The 15,058-nt window shown below is 38.2% G+C and overlaps 1 protein-coding gene across 2 annotated transcripts in view; it reads left to right on the forward strand.

Annotated features, from left to right (window-relative positions):
* The window catches only part of CCDC141 (coiled-coil domain containing 141), a 230,821-nt gene that overhangs the window by 161,004 nt on the left and 54,759 nt on the right, over positions 1-15,058 (forward strand). For both annotated transcript variants that reach the window (XM_081579496.1, XM_081579498.1), the window contains exons 9-12: positions 1,653-1,794; positions 3,843-3,962; positions 6,297-6,488; positions 12,138-12,317. In XM_081579496.1, coding sequence (XP_081435622.1) covers positions 1,653-1,794; positions 3,843-3,962; positions 6,297-6,488; positions 12,138-12,317 — 634 coding nt within the window. The remainder of the gene's footprint in view (positions 1-1,652; positions 1,795-3,842; positions 3,963-6,296; positions 6,489-12,137; positions 12,318-15,058) is intronic.

Below are 15,058 nucleotides of genomic sequence, written 5' to 3' on the forward strand. Positions count from 1 at the left end.
TAGTTATGAGAATTAGAAGAGATTACTTAAAACATTAAAAATGGTGCCTTGTTACCATAAATGGATTATTTTTAGAAAATGCTTACCCATTTACTTTGACAAGCTTTACCTTCTGTATTCTCTGTACCTTCTTTCCACAGTACTTACTCACCTTTTCTTTTTTATCCTTCTCATTCCAAATTTGCCTATTTTACAGAAAACTATAACATATAGGACAACTGGGATTTTAAGTAACTGTTTAGCATACAAAGTCTAAAATATAGTCAAAATATGATTACTGTTACCAATACACCACTTTTACAGAATTCGTGGATATGAAGAATTATTTCCTAAACTCTCCTGTTTTCTTGATTATACTGTTTACTGCCTCTGAGTTATTAAAATGTGGAACACGTTTTAATGTTGTGAAACACTATGTGTCAGGAATCAGATTTCTCCAAAATCAAGCTTCTCTGGGCCTCTGATGGTCTCACAGGACACACTTGAATCCCATGTACATTCGACAAGATTCTCAAGCTGTCTGATGAACCCTCAACTCTTTGGCAGCCTCATTGTCATTCCTGTGAAGTCACTTTCCCTCTCAGGCATTTGGGATCCTGCCCTCATTTCATTACTAATTAAATTCATTTTTACAAAGCCATAAATTAATTATTTGAGGTAAAACTACTGAATTCTGTATCTTGTTCCAAGATCTTTTTAAGCTCTGGGTAATTAAATGTAAGAGTTATCAGCTCATCTTTATGAGTATTGGAAGGAAATGACTGATGGGAAATTAAAGATTTCAGCTTCTTACGTATTAGGAGAGGCTCTGTCTCAGTGATAGGTTGAACACTGTAAAAGTGCTCATTGCATCAGCTGTGTCCTTTCATCGTCTTGCATTGCTGGTAAGCCTATGTTGGAAATGGTTTGGAAACTTGCTAGTGTGTCTTTAGACCATAGCAAAGGGGGTCCAACTCAAAGTTCATTTGTTGTTTTAAAGGCATTTTCATTTTGAGAACTGTCATGTCACTTTTTCTCACAAGGCCAGCCCTTGTGAGAAAATTATACCTGTGTATAATTAACAGGTACAAAATTATACTATGAGTCTTGGTTTCTTTTTATGAAAATGTACATCAGATTCCTCATTATTTGTGATAGTTTGGTTTTCACCTAATGATTGTAGCCTTGAGTATTCATAATCATTCTGAACTAGGACCTAATGTCACATGAATATTTTACCCTATTGGATCAGTCAGTGTTTTGTTAATTGGCTGATATACATTTCTATTCAAAGATCATCTTTAGATAAATGAAGCTTTCAAATAAACCCCCAGGAAAACTCTTGGCAGACATACTGTGCTTTTTGCCATAGGGCTTTCAAAACATCTTAGAGAAATATTAAAAAGTGAATCTTTGGGAAAGAAGATTAGACCTGGTTGCAAAAACACATAACTCATCTTTTCCCTCAGGACTGACTTAAACAAAAGAACATCATTTGGTTTTGCTCTGTGCTGTACCAGGACTACAGCTTCTTAACTTCTATTATCCTGAAGCCTGAAGCTTAATAACTTTTATCAAGTCATACTTATGGAAGATTCATCTTCAAATGTTCCCTGTTCCTGGGGCTTCTCTGTAAGGGCGGAGTGAACTAACAGCTGGCGTGTTCCATTCAGCTCGCGGGTGACCGGTGTCCGTGAGATTATGGGCTGCATCAGAAGACGGGTAGAACATCTGACTGAACAATGTTCAGCGCACAAGGAATTTGCTCTTAAGAGACAGCAATTAACAGCCTCGGTGGAGGGCCACCTAAGAGAGGTAATTTCATAAAGTGTGTCCTCCTTAAGGTATAATGCTGTTTAGATGCGGCTCCTTACCTGGTGGTGACAGATGATGATATGGCAATGACAGCATGTGGGCATGGTGGGAGGACAGGGCATGTCTCCTCAGGATTCCCTTCATCCCACATTAGGCTTTATATTGAAACAGAATGAAGTTGTAATTCACTACTACTCATCAACCATCCCTGCCCCAGGTTGCCAAAACTAGAAGCATCATCCTTCCTGCCTCCCAGCCTTGAGCATGTTTATACAATGGCAGTTCTCACTTTGCACAGAACTGTGTTAACTGTGTTAATTGAACCAGGTGCACAATTGGGATTGTGTTCTCCTTGATTTACATGGTTCTGTGCATGGCTCCCATATGCATGCTTTGATTGGCATGGCACCATACAATAGAATAGTGGATAATGCTTCCCTGGTGGCTCAGTGGTAAAGAATCCACCTGCCAGTATAGGAGACACAGGTTCAATCCCTGGTCTGGGAAGATCCTTCTTGCCGTGGAGTAACTAAGCCCCGAGCACCATAACTATTGAGCCTGTGCTCTAGAGCCCAGAAGCCACAACTACTGAGCCCATGGGCCCTAGGAGCCATCTCCACAGCAAGAGAAGCAGCTCTAATGAGAAGCCTGCACGCTGCAACTAGAGAGCAGCCCCCTCTCACAGCAACTAGAGAAAAGCCAGCATAGCAGTGAAGACTCAGTGCAGCCAAAAATAAATACATAAATAAATTAAAAAAAAAAGAACAGCAGGCTTATACCAAAAAAATGATGAGTTTTACAGGTTCCAGGAATAAATTGCCATTATCATAATTTATTGAACTAAGACAGTACAAAGTGCCAAGGCCACTCTGAATAAAACCAGACATGTAAAATCCTTTCTCCAAAGTGAATACAATGGTTTGAAGAATTTTATGTCCTATTTTCAAAAAGGAATGAAACCAGGCAGCTACTATTTGACTAAACAAAAATTACTGGTCTATGGATGGAATTATAGCAAAACCTAGTAGTATCTCAGTGACATTAATGTTAATGAACCATGTTGCAAAGGCTGGGTCTCAAACTTTCAATGATTTTTTTTTTTCATTTGCCTTAATGGACTTACATATCTGAGTTACACAAATGGAATTAATAGACTTCACAGGAGAGGTCATTAAATGATCAAGTCTCTATCTATATTGCCTCCTCACCTATTATTGATCCAGAGATGGGAATGTGAGCCTTGTTCTGATGCTTGGGTCCAGGGAGATTACAAATATGGTGGCAGCTGTAGCGTTGCATTCCCTGGAGCCTGAGATTCAAGCTAATGTGGTAGAGGTGGAGAAAACAGTAGAAACTCAAATAGCTATTGCTAATTGTCTTGCTACTGTGAAGTCAGAGCCAATTTGACTCTGGGAAGTATAGACTCTAGTCAGAGCAAGGCAGTAACTTGAATTGAATAGAACCCTTTACAGGTCACTATATTCATTTATCCTTGTGTATTGAAGTAGCTCACATTCATCAATTAGGTCTCCTGAGTATGCCCCTGTGTTTTGTTATCACATATATAGCAAGTGGTGCTGCCCTGGAGTCCCTCAGCCCTAGATAAAGTAATCCATAGAGTGATCTAATACTTGTGCTGAACCTCTGCTTCAAAATGTACCTGTAAGTCAGGTTCCATTCAGCAAATAGTGCATGATTGTGATTTAATGAACCAGAAAACTTCATCTCTATTGATGTGTTGACAAGGGCATTATCCTTTGTAGGTAATATAGATAATAAATTTTTAGATAATATGTATTATTGCTGATATCTCATTGCTATTAATAAAAGAAATGTCTGTAAACATGTATCCTTTCTTGGTGCCTCATATGAGGAGCAGCATTACTAAATATAAAATTCTGAAATATTTTAGACTATTTTTAGATTAAATTAATATATATTAAAGTGTAATGGGAAAGTAGAGAGCAATATCCATCTTTCCTACAGGTATGCATGCATATATGCCAATATTTATTGCTAAGGCTGCAATATATTCTTTATTTCTGAAGGTTGAAATGTCCATTCAGAAAATCAGCACAGTACTTTCCAATGCAATGGGTGTCGGTTCCAGCCTTTCTGAATCAGAGAAGATTTTGAATAAATATCTGGAACTAGATAAACAAGCTAAGGTAAATAAAATGAGAGTTATTATTATAGTTATGATTTTATAAATATAATTTCTTTTCAGTAGCTATAAAACTTAATCCTAGCTCCCTTCAGGGCTGCAATTCTAAATTAGTATTATAGCAAATAATGGCTTAAAAACTCCTACTAGTATGTGCATCTAAATTACTTAAATGTGCATTTATTAGGGTGTTTGAGCTCACAGAAACTCAGCATTATAGCCTGGTATTATATTAGACACTCATTTGGCCTTCTTTCCTTGCCTGGGAGATATTAGCAGCTCCTTCTGGGGGTTCCAGAGGAGGCAGGGAGAGTGCTTCTTTAAGGCTACTCGTGATTTTCTGCTAGAGTAAGTTGCAAAAGAAAATTACCAAAAGCAACATGCATTAATGCAGATTCCAGGAGATAAAAAAAAAATCTTGTTTGCACACCTAATGTTTAGAGACAGAAGATGCCCCCTCCTCTATCTGGAATTTTCTCTAGCACCCTTTCACCCTTTTCACATGGCACTTGGGTTCAAATATTCCTGCATAAAGTCCCCGCCTGCACTAGCAGGTGGTTAGGAAGGTGGAGCAAGTACCCATGTCTGCAGGAAAACGGCCTTGCTGTTCCATCACTTCTTTTTTTTTTTTTTTTAATTTTTATTTTATGTTGGGGTATTATTGATTTACAATTTTGTGTTAGTTTTTGCTATACAGCAAAGTGCTATACATGTGTATGTGTATGTGTGTATATATATATATACACACACACATTCTTTTTCAGATTCTTTTCTCATATAAGTTATTACAGAATATTGAGTAGCGTTCCCCGTGTATACAGTAGGTCCTTGTTGATTATCTATTTCATATATGGTAGTGTTATATAAAAGTGTTTATGTCAATCCCAATCTCCTAATTTATCTAAGAGTCTCCTTCACAAATAGCATCCCCGCCTGAAACTCACAGATGAACCAACATTTAAGGGGGTGTTTTTAATTCATTATTTTTTTAAAAAACTTTTTAAATTCATTATTTAAAACATCTAAAATGAAATACATGCCTGAAGTCAATTTCATTTTTTTATTTTAAAAATTTGAGAGAAAAGGAGGACATTTCATGGGGAGGAACTCCTCCATTTCCTTTTTCCCAGAGTACTCTGTGGGAGCAGCGTTTGTAAATTAAAGTTACCTTCGGTTACTGGAGTATTTGGAAAGTGTATTACAGACAAGTGCAAGAGCAATCCCTCCTTGTTGTAAATGAGGGTGTAGCTTCTGTCTTTCACATTTGCTTGAATCCTAGCCTGGTCTCACAACATGGCTCTGTCTATGGCAACCATGTATGTAGTGCTTACCTACCCATCCATTGAATCAGTGGTTAAATTTCATGCACCAGAAATTACATCAAGAGAAAACATACGAGAGCCACCCTAGGCAAGTCAAGTTCACTGACTCTTTAGGTTATTCAGACCTCATCTCTACTGTATTCCCTACATGCATATATATGGAATTTAGAAAGATGGTAACGATGACCCTATATGCGAGACAGCAAAAGAGACACAGGTGTAAAGAACAAACTTTTGGAGTCTGTGGGAGAAGCCGAGGGTGGGATAATGTGAGAGAATGGCATTGAAACATGTATATTATCATATGTGAAACAGATCACCAGTCCAGGTTCGATGCATGAGGCAGGGTGCTCAGGGCTGGTGCACTGGGATGACCCTGAGGGATGGGATGGGGAGGGAGGTGGGAGGGGGGTTCAGGATGGGGAACACATGTACACCCATGGCTGATTCACATGAATGTATGGCAAAAACCACCGCAATATTGTAAAGTAATTAGCCTCCAATTAAAATAAATAAATGAATATAAAAAAATAAAGACTCTTATAAATGGAGATTTAAGGAGACTGAATAATTAATATGGAATTCTTTTAAATTAAAAAATGAATAAGCAATTTCTATAAACTTACCATCTCTTATATCATAAAATTAATTTAAGTACTTTCTAGAGCTATTGGTAAATTTCATAAAGCAATTATCATGTATAATTATTTTAATTATTTTAAACATGTCTGTTTTATAACCTTTCATACTAAACAAACTTTCTCCTATCTCTACACACACACAAAAAGAATGTTCTAAATAAGAAGTATAGCTAATAGACTGAAAGAGTAATTTGAGATGGTTTTCATTTAGTGGTGCCTTTTCTTGAATTTTGAAATATGTGCCTTTTTTATTGAGAAGAGTTTTGGTACAAGTTCAGTTAATGATCATAATAGATGGCTGAACCGATGGTAATGGAATGTGAGTGTTCACGATTCCCCTGTCAGCTGCTGACCCCCTGTGCTCGGCTTTCGTAGGAGACATCACATGAATTAGAAGCAGCTGCAAAACTCCTGACAGAGAAACATGATTTTGAACTTGATGAACTGGCATCGCTTTCTTCTAAAGCTAAATGGCTAGAGGAAGAATTAAACATATTTGGCCAAAGCATCAACTCCAGGTCACAAGTCCTGCAAACTTACGTGGCATTTCTAAAGTCATCGGAGGAGGTACAGTACCTATGGGCTGACCTCATTGGCAACACGACAAAGAGGCTGTGTTGAAACACTTTTTACTATGGCCTGCAATTATTTACAATATTCTAAACATAAAACAAAATTACTTAAAAATCAGTCATTTTCTCTTTTAAAGTAAGTCATCAATCTCTTCAAAATACCTAAGCAATGTGTGTGATTTATTTAAAATACACAGAATTGGAAATTATGGTCTGCTGAGTCTCATCTCAGATCTGTCTTGTTTAATGCTTCTTAATAAGTTTCCTCTGAGAGCTTCTTAGGAAACATTATTTTGACTGATTTTTACTAAATAATCTGTAAAATTCCCTCTGGTAGACTAGCATTGCGTCTCTCAAAGGTCCCAGCTTCTCGAAGGTGACATCAGTAATAGAAAAGTGCTGGAGTCCCACCTCAGTCAGCTCTGGTCCCAGTGCACCCACGCTCAGTTGTGTCCAGCTCTTGGTGACCCCATGGACTGTAGTCTGCCAGGTTCCTCTGTCCATGGGATTTCCCAGTCAAGAACACTGGACCGGGTTTCCATTTCCTCCTCCAGGGAATCTTCCTGACCTAGGAATCAAACCCATGTCTTTTGGTTGGCAACCAGATTCTTTGCCACTGAACCACCAGGGGAGCACCTATATACACTCTCCTTTCAGGGAGAAGGGTGCTGCTTCAGTGGCAGGTAGAGCTCTGCAAAATCTACTCGGGGTGAAGTCATCAAAGTCAAGTAGCCTTCTCCTCCAGTCCTCTCACCACAGTCATCCTTACCTCGCACCACCATGACCCTGTCTGCCCTCTTTGCCTCTGTCTACTCTCGTTCTACGATAGCCTGAGTTCTCACCATCTGAAGGAAGGCCGTGCCCAGGCCTTGGAAATCTCAGGGAACCACTGTCTCCTTCTCCACATCCTTCTTTATCCTGGATTTTTTTTTTTTTTAATTTTTCTTAACCTTGAACTCTCAGGGTTTGGCGGAAGTACTACGACTGACAGGTTGTTCTGTTGATGAACATTTTATCCAAACTTGAAATGATGGAGAAGGTACAAAGAGGTACTTGCTCTGCATCTTCATTGCCAAAAATGTACCTTCTTAGTTTCTAGCTCAGCACTTCCTTCCACTGGCCACTCTGGCCTCTGGGACCAGGGACTTGGTGATTACGGCTGAAACCTCAGCTTTACAGACAGCACTTTCACAGAAGGACTTCATGTCCTTTCATCTGCCCAGCTTTCACTCTATTTTCTCACCTGGCAGAGGCTCCTGTCCTCACCCCGGCAGGGCTTTCAGTCTGTCCAGCCTCCTGCTCCCTTGGGCTTTCCTTCTTTCCTCACCAGCTTATTCAATTCCATTACACTCCCCATACCCTCACTTCCCTGGCTTCCACCCTAACTCTGCCAATTCCCAATTCTAGATCAATCCAACACTCTGTTTACTCTGCTTCTCTTTCCAAGCTCCCAGATGCTCCTGTGGAAAATCATACAATTGTGCTGATTGGTGCTGTTACAAATTCAAGGGTCTTTTCCTCAGCTGAGCGACCCCCGCCCCCTTCCCGCTACCATATGCTCTCTAGTTGCTGCCCATTCAGTAGCGATTCTCAAACTTCTTACTACAGTTTCCATTCCTAAATCTGCACCGTTACCTTGTATGTGACTGAAAAAAAAAAATGAGTCCACTGAGCCAAATTGCCTTGTCTTCTATCAGCTTCCAAACCCACTGACATATTTACCCTTCCTCCACTGTCACCAATAAAGTGGGGTTTCTGCATGTGTCCCCCCATAACCAGCCATCAGTACCGCCCTGTCTGCTCCTGAATCCTTCAGAATGTAGTTTCAGCATCCATTCTTGAATTTGGAAAATTTGCCTCTCATATTTCTTCCCTCTCTTTCTCTACAGTTCTCCCCAAGTAGTCTTGCCCTCACTAAGGCTGCCACTCCACAGTTTTCTTTCCTTTCACGTCTGCACTCTCAGGATGGGGACATGGAGTTTCTTTCCTCTTCTTGTTGATCCTCTCCAATCCTCATCCCACTGCCACTTAGTTTATCCTTGTTTCAGTCTTGCCTTTACCAACTCTTCACTCTACTGAAAACACTCTTATAAGCTTATTACTTACTAGTTGACAGATGAAATGGTGTATTTTCAGCCTTTATTCCACTTAATCTCTCTGCCATATTTGTTGAACCCAGTTACTCATACTTACCTCCTTTGACTTTATAAAGAAAAACAGATTTATTGAGGTATAATTTACATACCATAAAATTTGCCTATTTTAGGATGTAGTGATTTTTAGTATTTATTTATAAAATTGTGCAAACCTCAGTGCACTCCAGTTTTGGTATGTTTCCACCACCCCAAAAAGAGCCTATGAATACTTTTTGTCAGTCTTGGTTGTCAATCCCCCAGCCTCAGGCAAGCACTAATCTGCTTTCTGTCCCTATAGATATGCCTTATTTGGATATTTAACGTAACTGGGATAATCATCCTGTTTGCTTCCTTATCTGTTACTTCCTTTCCCTGATTCAATTCTCTGTTCCTGAAGTGTGGTGGGTCACAGAGTTCTTGCCTGTGCTCTCTCTTTGGTACATTCTATACACTCTCCCTACAAAAATCACCCCCAACCAACACACCTTTGGTTTTCAATGCATCAGTAACCCAAAATTGGTTCTTCAGCCCCAACTCTTTTGAGCTCCAGGCCAATATTTTCAACTTCCAATTATACTACCTACCTACCGGTATTCTGTAGCCTCCTAAAACTCAACAAAACACAACTGGTTATCTTTTCTTCAAACATGTTTCCTTCTGTATTTTGGCATTGGATTAATGACCCCACCATCTTTCAGAAGTCCTTTGTAGAAGTTCAAAGTCTGTTCTAATCCCTCTGTTAATGAGCACTTACTTTGTATCAATACCTCAACTTTTAATTCCTGATTTTGTTTCATCCTTATAATATGCCTATATGTATTCACTATTATCCTCACTTTACAAATGAGAGAAACTGAAGCTCTAGGAAGTTAGGCAAAACAGGTAGTAAACATCACAGCTGACGTTTAATCCCCAGTCTCCTCCCTTTCGTTTTTCCATGTTCTGAAGGCCATACTGTCCTGTATCTGTCTTTAGAGACAACCTAAGAGGTTTCTGAATTCCCCTCTTTGTACCATCACCTCCTCAGTGCAGGTCCTCATCATCCTTGCCGAGGTTAAAGAAGTTGTATCTGCCTGTTCTCTCTGCCTTCTGTAATTTCTCCCCTTCATGCCTTTCAAAAAATGATCATTCTAAAGCAAATCTGATCATGTTACCTCCTCAAACTCAGGCAATATAGTAAATGTAATTTGTGATGCAAATTATAACTTTTACTCTCAAATGGATAATATATTAAAGTTGATTATTAATTCACTTACAAAAAAAGAAACTAGTCCATATTCAAGGGAATTCCTGTAATGACATCACGCTTACTTACATTCAAGGAGGTTTATTTCTGAGCAATTAGGAAAGGAGAATGATTTAAAGTTTAGGTTTTGAGAATTTCACATAACTGACAGCCCAGCAGATTGGCACCCCAGCCTGTAGCACACAATGCCACTGAAGTACTGATGGTTGTCATCCTGATTCTGAGTCACTGTGAGAGCTGTCAGTTGTTTCAAGCTAACGAGAATGTGTCACATCATGTTGACTAGAGTACCAAACATGCTGAAACCTTCTGGCTGGCTTTATCCCAACCCAATGATCATGCTCACTTCTTAACACTCAGAGTGTGCTATCTGGACTTCACCCACACCAAGATCGTTTATCCTGCTCTTAACCAGCCCGTGTTTCACACTTGTACCTTCACACTCATTATTCCTTCCATCTGGAGCCCCCTTCTCCTGTTCCCTGTCACCCTGGACAATTCTGAAAGACACAGATCAAGTGTTACTTCTGTTGTGTTTCCCAGTTTCTTTAGATAGAGTTGGTGGTCCCTCCTTAGTGTGCCCAGAACATTGTGTGCCTACTTGTCTTCATGTTATAATAATTTGCTTATGGTTCTCTTTCTCCCAGAATTATCTTTGGAAACCCAAGGAAATAGATGCTTAGTTCTTACTATGAAATCTTGGGAGACCCCCTGGAGGAGGTAGCATTTTAACTATCTCATGAAGGATAAGTAGGAGTTGAAAACTGAGAAAAGATCATTCTGGGCTGAGGAAACAAGCATCAGCAAAACAGCTGCTGCTGCTGCTAAGTCATTTCAGTCATGTCCGACCCTGTGCGACCCCATAGACGGCAGCCCACCAGGCTCCGCCGTCCCTGGGATTCTCCAAGCAAGAACACCGGAGTGGGTTGCCATTTCCTTCTCCAATGCATGAAAGTGAAGTCGCTCAGTTGCGTCCGACTCTTCGCGACCCCATGGACTGCAGCCTACCAGGCTCCTTCATCCATGGGATTTTCCAGGCAAGAGTAATGGAGTGGGTTGCCACTGCCTTCTCCACAGCAAAACAGAGGCATGAATAAACGGAATATGGGGAAAGAGGAGAGAACTTCTTTGAGTGCCCTTTGCAGCACTCATTAAATTAAGAACTATGTTAAAATCTTTAAAATATAGTGACTAACCACTGCCTGAAATTTCTTACCTTCTTTAGATGGCTTTCAGTAATTATGAACTCTTTGAGTCTTGTCCTATTGGCTGTTAAACTGAAAGAAAGTGAAAGTTGCTCAGTCATGACTGAGACTCTTTGCAATCCCACTGACTGTAGCCCACCAGGATCCTCTGTCCATGGAATTCTCCAGGCCAGAATACTGGAATGGGTAGCTATTCCCTTCTCTGGGAGATTTTCCCAACCCAGGGATCAAACCCAGGTCTCCCACATTGCAGGCATATTCTTTACCATCTGAGCCACCAGGGAAGCCCATTGGCTATTAAGTATTATTCAAAATGCTTAAAAAATTGTGTCAAAAATTTTCTACTATTTCTATAATACCCAGTTTTGTGTTAATCTATAATTCTACAGGCACATTTGATTTTATATAAACTCTGTCCAAAGAGACTGATTTAAAATAATCTAGTACTGCTTACATTGGTTAGCCAATGAGAAAATATAATTCTAGGGAGGTGAAGTAACCTCAATAACATTTTCTCATGGAGGCAGTTTAATATTAATACATGTACAGAAAATTCATAATTATTAGTACTCTTTTGTTATGGCTTATCACTGAGGAGAAGCAAGTCGTGATTTACTGATTATGAATAATTTTTCACTGATTTACATTTCTTTTTTATTTGTAATCCTTGATTTTATATGTTTATCTTTCTTCTGAATTATAAAACTCAGCTCTAAAATGAAACCACATTGGTCTTTGACATAAATTGTCCCCAATTGCAAAGCATACACATCTACAATACATAAATATGATTTTGGCTACAGTAACTAGGTCTTCTGGATAATAAACTTGTCAGCTCAATTTACTACCCGGTGGTAGTCAGTCTGGTGTGTCAACAACCTAAATAGATTTGTGTCTTTTCAGTAAATTGACAGTATTTAATAATTATTTAAAGAATTCTGAAATGTAGGTTCCAATTAAATTTTTATATAGGCTTTCACTGGAATCTAGTATTTTTCCCTTTAAAAATGTTTTTAAGTGTTTTTAACTTTCATTTACATTCTCTCTCTTTTTTTCAGGTAGAAAAGCAATGTCAGGGCCTAAAGGAGTTTTACCAAACTGATATCCTACGAAAGGAAGAGGATGGTGCTGAAGCCAAGCTTTGGTCTGACTCAGTGGAGAAGCAATGGCAGCTGTTTTTAAAGAGGAGTTTTTTAACGCATGACCTTGGGCTCGAGTTCCTTAATTTAATAAATATGGTAAGAATGACATTAAATGAGTCACACCTTCTTCAAGGATTACTTGTCAAAGTCAAGATCATAAATTCAAAATTTCAACTGTCATTCAGCCAAGCTGGTTTAGGCAGTTCTTTTTAGCTTCATTCACCCGCGAATAGTCCTGAAGCCCAGCATTTTTGTGCTTCTTTGGTCCTAGACCCCTGGTGAGTTTATCACGTGAAGGCTATTATATCTGTTAAGAAGAAAGAATGACAATAATCTGAATGCAACATTGTTATTATTACACAGAGTCCTCAGAGGTTCACCCCAAAGTTCTGAGTTATGTTGAGAGCATGCAACAAGATTCTTACAAGATTTCCACAGGCTGAAGATAGCATCTAGGATGAATCTTCATTTTGAAGAATTTCTTATATTACCAGATTTTCATAGCGAAGCCCCATTGTACTTAGAAATGTACCTTAATTTTAGTTGTTAAGTTAGATCTCTGTAAAGTATACTAGAATACTTATATCAACTTCAGGCCCATTCACTACAGAACTCTTATTCTTAAAAGATGGTTAATCCACCTCTCCTTCAATACCTCAAGTATCTTCCTATTAAAACTGTTTGTTTTATTGTTAGAAAATGCTAGCTTCTAGAAAGGTTTGTTTCTATTTTTTTTTAATGTTGAATCGCTCTTCATATCTGATTCTAACCCTCTATAGATCCATAGGGAAGAAAAATGTATTCATATTTCATCCCTCTTACACTCAAAAATTTTTCAAACGTGGAAAACAGTTGCAAAGTCTAATTTGAGTCTTCTCCAGCTATCTAGATATAAATCCTTTCTATCATTTAAGAGTTAGCTTTCTTTCTTTCTTCATCCTAATCCTCCCTCCCAGAATTGTCCATGACTTATCAAAATCATTCATAAAATGTAAACAAATAGTAAAGTACCACTTCAGCACAAAGTGGACATCATTCTTTATCAATGAGAACTAAGACTATACTAGTGCTTTTAGCAATAATTTTACTTTATTGGTTCATATTAAGCTTGTGATAGAAGAAAACTATAATTGCATTACATTTTTATTGCAATTCCTGCCAAGATGGCTCTCTCCCATTTTATATCCTTGTCGCCTATTTACCTGTTACATACAAATGTGAGCTTTTACGTTTATTCCTACTTTATATCACTTTGTTAGTTTTAACTCATGATTGTATCTTGTTAAACTAATTTTGTGCCTGCTATTTACTACATTAGCCATCTCTCCTGGGTTTAATTTCATATATTAATAAGTAAGCCTCCCAAGGCTGCAATTAGATCTTTAATAAAAGTGTCTGAGGGGCAGGTTGATAACTCCAATCCATTAAGCAATCAGTTGATAAACCAGTCTTTGAAACAATCATTGACACTCCCAATAGTACTTTATTTTAACCTGCATTTCACAACCTTTTTCTCAAGTCTCTATTGAAAGATACTGCTAAAAGGAAGGTCTATCTACCTAGTATCCTATCAATTGTGTAATATAATTTGGCAAAAACTAGGTTGACTCCTGGTGATCTAAGGGTTCTTTCCAAAGTGCTCAAAATCTGCTTGATCAGTGATGATTTTATTGCCCTGGTTTTCAGTATAAAGCTTATTGATCAGTAAATCACATAGTCCAGCCTTTCCGCCATCTGAAAATCAGGACATTTTTCTGTCTCTAATTTTCTGGCCCTTCTCCCATTTTCTGTAGATTTGCAAAGATGGCTGACATCTGCAGTTTTCTCAGAACTCTGACATGTGATGAATCTTAATCTGGAGCCCAAATTCATTTGAAACAGTCTCTAACTATTCTCATCTACTTTGAGCTACAATTTCTTCTTTATCTTAATTGTTTCAAACTTTGTTGTTTAAAGACCACTCTTCTTAAATCTATATGGAAATAAAATATGCAGTAAATAATTCTAATTCATCTAACACTATCCTTAAGCATCAGTGAAGACCTGTTGAGTATTTTATCTATGTTCTTATATTTGTGCTTTACTGTAAAAAATGTTATATTTTACTTAGAAAATTTAGAACATATATTATCTATCTATATCTATCTTTAAGATTTTTACTTTTTTCAGTATATCATTATGTGTATCTCTTCACTGTGTACTTCTCTAATTTGCACTTAAAAAGGAATTTACATATTTGCAAACTGCACTTTTCTTGATCTAGCCTTTTTCTTACTATCTTCCTTTTGAGAAATTATATTTTACAGTTCTGGAATTTCTAGTTAATTCTGTTGGTTCTATTATATTGCCAGCAAAAATCTCTTTTGTATACTCTTTCTCCATCTTTCCTATGCTTTCATGACCATATTAATTATGGATATTTTAAAGTGTTTGTCAGCTAAGTCTAACATCTGGATCTGGAATTGTTTCTATTATCTACTTTTTCTCTTGGTTTCTAGTTGTGTCATCCTGTCTTGGGATGATGAGTGAATATCTATTGAATGCTGTGCATTATGTATAAAAAATTGTGATTCCAGATGGTGTTGTTTTTTCCTTAGGTAGGTATTGGTGGAAGATCACCTAAGCCAATCAGGAGGTGGTGAAGTTGAGTCTGGACTATAGTTCTGTAAAGGCTCCATCTATTCTGATGACCTTGGGCTCTTACTGTTTTCAAGTTGGAGCTTGGTACATTCTCTGAGTTCTGTCTGCCTGGCAGGTCTCTAGCTTGAGGAGTCTTGGGGGACTGCTAAAAACCTCCACTCTGCTTTTCAGAGGCATTTGCTTGGGTTTTCTAATCT

Source organism: Giraffa tippelskirchi, chromosome 3 (genome assembly GCF_054371585.1).
Source record: "Giraffa tippelskirchi isolate mGirTip1 chromosome 3, T2T-mGirTip1v1.2.pri, whole genome shotgun sequence".
NCBI lineage: Eukaryota > Metazoa > Chordata > Mammalia > Artiodactyla > Giraffidae > Giraffa > Giraffa tippelskirchi.